This window comes from Nannospalax galili, unplaced genomic scaffold, assembly GCF_000622305.1.
Source record: "Nannospalax galili isolate Female #2095 unplaced genomic scaffold, S.galili_v1.0 scaffold168, whole genome shotgun sequence".
Classification (NCBI taxonomy): domain Eukaryota; kingdom Metazoa; phylum Chordata; class Mammalia; order Rodentia; family Spalacidae; genus Nannospalax; species Nannospalax galili.
In genome coordinates, this window is record NW_008357649.1 from 465,028 (window position 1) to 472,076 (window position 7,049).

The window sequence follows — 7,049 nt, forward strand, 5'->3', positions numbered from 1 at the left end:
GTTTCCATATGACACATAGTTGAAAGATTTAAGCTGTAGTCATTTTAAAATGGGGCAAAAAGGAGAGCTTTTGTGTACTCTCTAGGACAGTTAACGTATTCACATTTCATTGACTTAAAGGAATTGTAGTCTCATGTTGATATGCTGTCCCCATTGAGAAAAAAATTGCATCTAAGGACAGAAACTGAGCATGTGCATATATGTAAAATTATTTACATATCTCTCATGTATCCATAGGTATTATGGTCGAAAGATGCTTTTCCTCATGATGTGTCATCCTAACTTTGAAAAAATGCTTGAAAAGTATATCCCATCTAAAGATTTGCCATACATTAAAGAATCTGTTAAAAATTTACGACAAAAGGTATGTAAATTAAGTTCATTTTGTAAATAATTTTAATAGCAAAGTTATAAGCTAGGTACTCTTAGCACTTGAGAGGTAGATGTGGGAGAATCAGAGAAATTCAAGATCATCTCCTACATATTGAATTCTGCTCTAACCTTGGCTACATGGGACCCAATCTCAAAAACTCAAACCAAAAATAAATAAAGTAAATCCACCTGACCTGGTGGAACATGTCTTTAATCCCAACACTTGGGAGACAGAGGCAAGTGGATCTCTGTGAGTTCAAGGCCAGCCTGGTCTACATAGCTAGTTCCAGGCCAGCTGGGGCTACAGGGAGACCTTGTCTCTAAAAGACCAAAAATAAATAAATTAATTAATTAAAAAAAAATGCAACCTTTATTTTTCCCATGAAGGTAAAGAATAGAAATAATTGCTTCTTGGTTCATTTCTTTGCTAATCATTTGAAAATAGCTCTAATGTAGTTTTAAATAGATGTCTGTACTATCAGGCATAAAGAGTAAATGTTTATTGCTTATTAAAGCTCAAAGTATACTAGAATGTTGCTTAGCCTGTGAGAGGTGTACAGCTGGCTCACAGTTCTGACAGTTTACAACTAGGTAATACTGGGCACATCACTTCATTTCTATAACTAGAATTTTTATTTTTATAAAATGAGGATAGGAATAAAACGTGAAAGCTAACTCATTTATATATATTTTTTGGAAATGTATTCAATATAGTATAGAATTTTTATGTTCTAATTTCATGTCATTTGTTTTCTGTTTTTATTGTCTTGATTTGGATTTTGTTTGTTTGAGACAGGCTCTCCCTGTAGTACCAGCTGGTCTGGAACACACTATGTAAAACCATGCTGACCTTGATCTCACAGAGATCCACCTGCCTCTACCTCCAGAGTGGTGGGATTAAAGGCATGCACTACTGTGCTGAGCTTATTTTAATTTTTTAAATATTTGTGTGTGTGTGTGTGTGTGTGTGTGTGTGTGTGTGTGTGTACATGTGTTCCATAATGTATATGTGGAGGTTATGGGACAACTTTTGGAAATCAGTTTTCTTCTCCCACCCTGCAGGTCCTGGGGATCAAACTCAGTTGTGAGGCTTGGCATCAAGTACCTTCACCCAATGAGACTAAAGTAGTTCTTAGCAAATATTTATTCTCACATTATTTTTTAAAAATTTATTTTTATTTTATGTGTATGTTTTGCTTGCATGTATATAAGTGCACCCGTGTTGTACAGTGCCTGCAAAGGCCAGAAGAGAGCATTGGGTCCTCTGGGACCTTAGGTGGTACATATAGTTGTTAGCCACCATGTGGGTGCTGGTAACTGAGCCCAGGTCCTCTGTAAGAGTAGCCAGTGCCCTTAACTGCTGAGCCATCTCTTCAGCCCCTATTTCTTACACTCTTGATGTCACATACAAATCCATTGTTTATGGATTATGTTAAGCCTTAAGAGGAATATTTATGGGTTGAAGAGATGGCTCAATGGTTAAAACATGCACTGCCCTTGTAGAGGACTCAAGTTCAGTTCCTATCACCCACAGTTAGTGGCTCACAACTGCCTCAAACTCCAGCTCCAGGGAATCTAATGCCCTTTTCTGGCCTCTGTGGACATCTGTATTTACATGCATAGACACAAACATATATATATACATAATTAAAAATAAAAATAAATTTTTTTTTTTTTTTGGTCTTTTTTAGACAGGGTCTCCCTGTAGCCCCAGCTGTCCTGGAAATCACTATGTGGACCAGGCTGGCCTTGAACTCACAGAGATCTGCCTGCCACTGCCTCCCAAGTGCTGGGATTAAAGGCGTGCGCCACCATGCCCAGCAATAAAAATAAAATCTTAACAAAAAAATGGTTATGAGGATGGAAATTTAGCTCAGTAGTAGAGCACTTGCCAAGTATGGGCACAGCCTAGGTTTCAGTCGTTAATATAGGAGGCGGTAATTATATAGCATGTTAATATATCTCTATTTTATAGTGCTGGGATCAAAATCTGTTTATTTCTCACTGCTTGCAAGGTATTTTATGTATCCAGTACCCTTTAAAGCCTACCATAATATTATATCCTTAACATTTATTATTACTAGTGTGTATATGCATGTAGGTGTGAGCATGCCTTGTGGAGGTCAGAAGACAACTTTGTGAAATGATTCTGTCCATTCATCTTTTATGTAGATTTCAGGAATCAAACTCAGGTCATCAGGGCTGCATGACAAGTGCTTTTATGCACTGAACCATCTTACCACACCCCATAAAATACCATGTTTTATCCAGGCTGCTCTAAAAAGTACATTGTGTAAGTTATTTTGCCATTAGTTTAAAGACTTTTCTCACACTGACTTTGTGTCTATTTACAGGGTTTGGGAGAGATGCCCTTAGATACTCCTTCAGCAAAAGGAAGGCGCTCTCACACTGGCAGTGTTGGAAATACAAGATCATCTTCTGTTTCTCGAGATGCTTTTAGTTCAGCTGAAAGGTACTATTGTTTGATGGTCCACACTGTTAGGAAGTTTAGCAGCTCAGTCAGAAAAGGTATTATATAAGATATAAAGCATAACCAATCCTGCACTACAGGGGCAGCATCTGTGATCCAACATTCTAGCCTTTTTGCTGATGGAATGGGTTAGAGGGAGGTTGAATCTAAGGGATTTATGGGTGTTGACTTTAGCTCTCCTTCTTTCTGAAATTAGGGCCCTGGAGAGGCAAGGTCAAGCCCTGCCTCCTCTTTATCTCATGCTGGTTAGTCAGTTGATGGTTCTTGAGTCAGGGGCTGGTATGTATTCATGCACCAAGAGGATGTTATCTATCCATGTGTTATGCTGAATGGTGGTGTGAATGAATCAAGGTAGTGGGCTAGAAGGAGGCCTCTCAAGAACCAGGTTTTCAACACTGTATGTTGTAATAGAGATTCATTCTTTCCAGGTTTGAAAGAGAGCTGTGCTGAGATGGATTACATTAAAATATCCTTTAGTAATTCTGGCTACTAGCAGCAGAAGGAGCTGGGATAGGAGAGCCAACAACAACCCCTCCCCCCATTTTTTAATTCAAAAATTTTTTTAGTATATGTGGGTGTGTATGTGGTATATATGTCTGTACCTGTGTGTGCAGATGTGCTCACCCATTCATGCACATGCGGAGGGCAGAAATTGGTATCCAGTGTCTTCCTCTGTTGCTCTTCACCTTATTTTCAGACAGGTCTCTGACTGAACCTGGAGTTCACTATTTTGCCTAGACAGGCAGGCCAGCAAGCTCTTGGAATCTGCCTGTTTCTATCTCCCCTTCCCTTCACTGAGGTTATAGATATGTACAGCTGTACCTGGCTTTCTGTGTGGGTGCTGGGGATCTGAACTCAGGTCTTCATGTTTACTGAGCAAGCACCTTACCCACTGAGTCATCTTAGGCCTCATTCTTTTGAGGTGTTCTTTTGAGGTGTTCTTTTTATTTACTTCCTTTTGATGTGTCATAGGGTCCTCAAATGCACATTTACTTCTCTTATTTTTCTTATTGCATAGAATTTATTTAACAAATTAATCTCAAATTGCTTAAATGAAAGCTAATGATAAATCTAGGATTTATATTTTAATATCACTGTCCTCTCTCTACCATTGATTCATTTATTAATAACTGATTATAACACAGTCTTAGTTCTAATGTTAATAATTAAAACCATTGCTTTGTCTTTAAGAGCTAACAATTTGCATGACTCTAGTTTTAATGAGATCAACATATGGCATATTGAGTTACCCCTTTACTAGCCATGAAAAACCTTATGATACTAAGCCATTGCCTTAGTAAGACCTGTGAGTCTCAAGTTTCTCATTTGCCATTTATGTTCACATTGATTGTTGGCAGAAAAACAACATGCTCAGCAGGCCTAAGACTGCTATTCCCAGAAAGGCCTTCTTAGAAAGATGACTGTTGGTTGACATCTGGTTACCATATTAGATTTTGGAAAGAATCCAACTATTCCTTGCTAAGAATCATTTGTATAATCTTCTATGAGATTGGCAAAGAAGTTCAAGTCAAGATCTCAAGGGGTTCAGAACCCATTCAGAAAAAAGTTCTTACAAAGACCTACCTGCATGGTTAATCCTTAGCTAGCATTAGAAAACAGAATTTTAAGGGATTATACTATTATCTGATTGGTACGATTGCTTATTGTGCATGGATTGTTATATAAAATGACTTCTATTGAAGACCTACTTTCCTTCTAAGAGTCTGGGATTTCATCACATTCTAGGCAGACAGTGCATATGTGACAGGTTCTCAATGAAAATTCTGCAGCCTTTATTTTTAATAAGCTTCTTTGTTAGATAGCATTCCACATTATGTTGAAATATTCATTGCTGAAGGAATGAAATATTTTCTGTAGGAATAATTTTTGTAATATGGACACAATCTGGCTTAAATACTTTTACTTAACCTTGCAACCAAAAAGGTTACTAGTTATAATCTGAACAAGCTTACTGAGCCTTGTTCTGTTCTTGTGACCTGGACAGATGACCTTAATCCCTCAGGACCCCACTTTGAACTCCACCCAAGATAGTGAATAGATGTGGGTGTGCTTGATTAGCATATCAGAGTATTGCAAGCAGTGTGTCTTTTTCCTAGAAAGCAGTGAGAAAAATGGAGATGTCTGCTTGATAATCTATGTATGAGACAGTCTTTAGGGATCAAAGGATAAGATTCTGTAACAAGGGTGGATCCTAGCCACTACTTCCCCAATTTGTCATGGTACAGTGACCACAGTTCAAGCCTGGTGGGCTTGGGGACCCCGACGGATATAAATTAAGACACCGGAGATGCAGAGGTTTAGATGCCAGTGCATGTTTATTATGAATCAAACGAAGCTTATATAGGAATTCAGATCTGGAGTAACCAAGGAATAACTAAGGATACATTACTAACAGAAAGTAACCAGGGAATTACCCGGGATACAATATGTTACTACATTACCTCACTAGCTGAAACTCACATGAAGTTTACAGTATCCTAGATTTAGCTGCATAATGTTTATAGTATCTTAGATATAATGTGTACTGCTTATGATTACTCTTAGCAACTACTATAATTCATGATTTCTATATAGAAACCAAGCTAAGACTGCTGAGAGACTTCGGTGCCCATAAACTGAAACAGAACTCTTTGGTTGTTTCCAAGACTGCCAATTAATCAGGGAAGCATAGCCTGTCAACTCAGACCACAGAAGCAGAGAACAGGGAAGCTAGTAAAGTGGTAGCATTCTTTCTTCAATGCTTAAGTCAAGGCAAGCTGCCACAATCTAATGCAGCAATGGCTGTGCTTATAGTAAAGCTCCCAGCACCAATTGATGTTGGAAAGATTGTGTCAAAAAAAGTGTGAGTAACACCTAGCTGAAGAGCACAGTTCAGAGACACTGAAGGAATGGGTGGTTCTCAGAATTCGGGTCTACTCTTGGTCTTAAAACTAAATGCTAAGACTCAGGCTGCTTCTCTGTTCAGATATGACTGTAATGTGGCTTAGAAACACTACAGTGTTGTGTACAACCCAGCTGGGAAAGGCCAATAGCTTGCACTGGACACATGTACCTGTCACCCTGCTGATTTCATTTGATATATCTGCTGTATTAAATCTTAGCCCTGACTAAAGCTGTGCTGACTCCTGTGAGTCCTCCCAGAAAATCACCAGTTATCCTGGTGTTCCCCAATGCAGGTAGTATGGCTGTGGGCTACATCCTTTTATAAATTTCCAAAAATGAATTTATAATAAGAATTTTATTATATTTTGTGGGATAGTAAAAATGAAATATATCTTTTATTTAGAGAAGTAACTGAAGTTCGTGAAGCCCCCAGAAAATCATCTCCTCGTAATTCCTTAGAAAGTGCTGAGTACATTAAAGTTATAACAGGTTTATTAAATGCAAAAGACTTTCGCGATCGTATTAATGGGATTAAACAGCTTTTATCAGATACTGAAAACAAGCAAGAGCTTGTTGTTGGCAACATTGTGAAGGTAAGGACCTACAAAAACTAATGGTTTTAAGCATTTATTTTGTGTGTGTGTGTGCGCGCACGCCACTGTGCATGTGTAGAGGACAGGAGACAACTTTCAGGAGTTGATTCTCTTCTTCCACTAAATGTGACCTGAGGATTGAACTCAGGTCACTGGACTTGATTGATGGCAAGTGCTTTTACTTACTGAGTCATCTTAGCCCCTCAAAATTAATTTTCATTTATAATCTGTGGTCAGGAAAAGAAACTGATTAGTGAAGCAAATTACTTACAACCAAAGAATTTTTATTATATTATTTTAAAGTGTTGAAATAAGTTTAGTGACAAGAATGGATCACCTAGATTTTGCTATGTTTAAAGCATTTTGTAATGACTCAAAAATATTTTTTAAAAAGGAGGGGGGCAGGAGAGAGAGTTCAGTGGTTAAGAGAGCTGGCTGTTCTTGCAGAGGACCTGGATTTAGTTCCCAGCACCCACATGGCAGCTAACAATGGTCTGTAATGCCCTTTTCAAGGGAATCCATTGCCCTCTTCTGACTCCACAGACATTGCACACTGGTGCACTTACATACATGCAGAGAACACACAAAATAAAAATAATAAATAAAATTAAATAATAATAATTTTTTTTAAATAACAAGAAAATAGTCATGTGTTTGTCTGAATTAGCTCACAAGTTAGTAAGCTTGGT

General features: G+C 38.0%; 1 protein-coding gene across 4 annotated transcripts in view; it reads left to right on the forward strand.

The window, feature by feature from the left end:
- The window catches only part of Togaram1 (TOG array regulator of axonemal microtubules 1), a 95,819-nt gene that overhangs the window by 80,061 nt on the left and 8,709 nt on the right, over positions 1–7,049 (forward strand). For all 4 annotated transcript variants that reach the window (XM_008855536.3, XM_008855534.2, XM_029557423.1 and 1 more), the window contains 3 exons: positions 238–364; positions 2,727–2,845; positions 6,171–6,360. In XM_008855536.3, the coding sequence (XP_008853758.1) occupies positions 238–364; positions 2,727–2,845; positions 6,171–6,360 (436 nt within the window). The remainder of the gene's footprint in view (positions 1–237; positions 365–2,726; positions 2,846–6,170; positions 6,361–7,049) is intronic.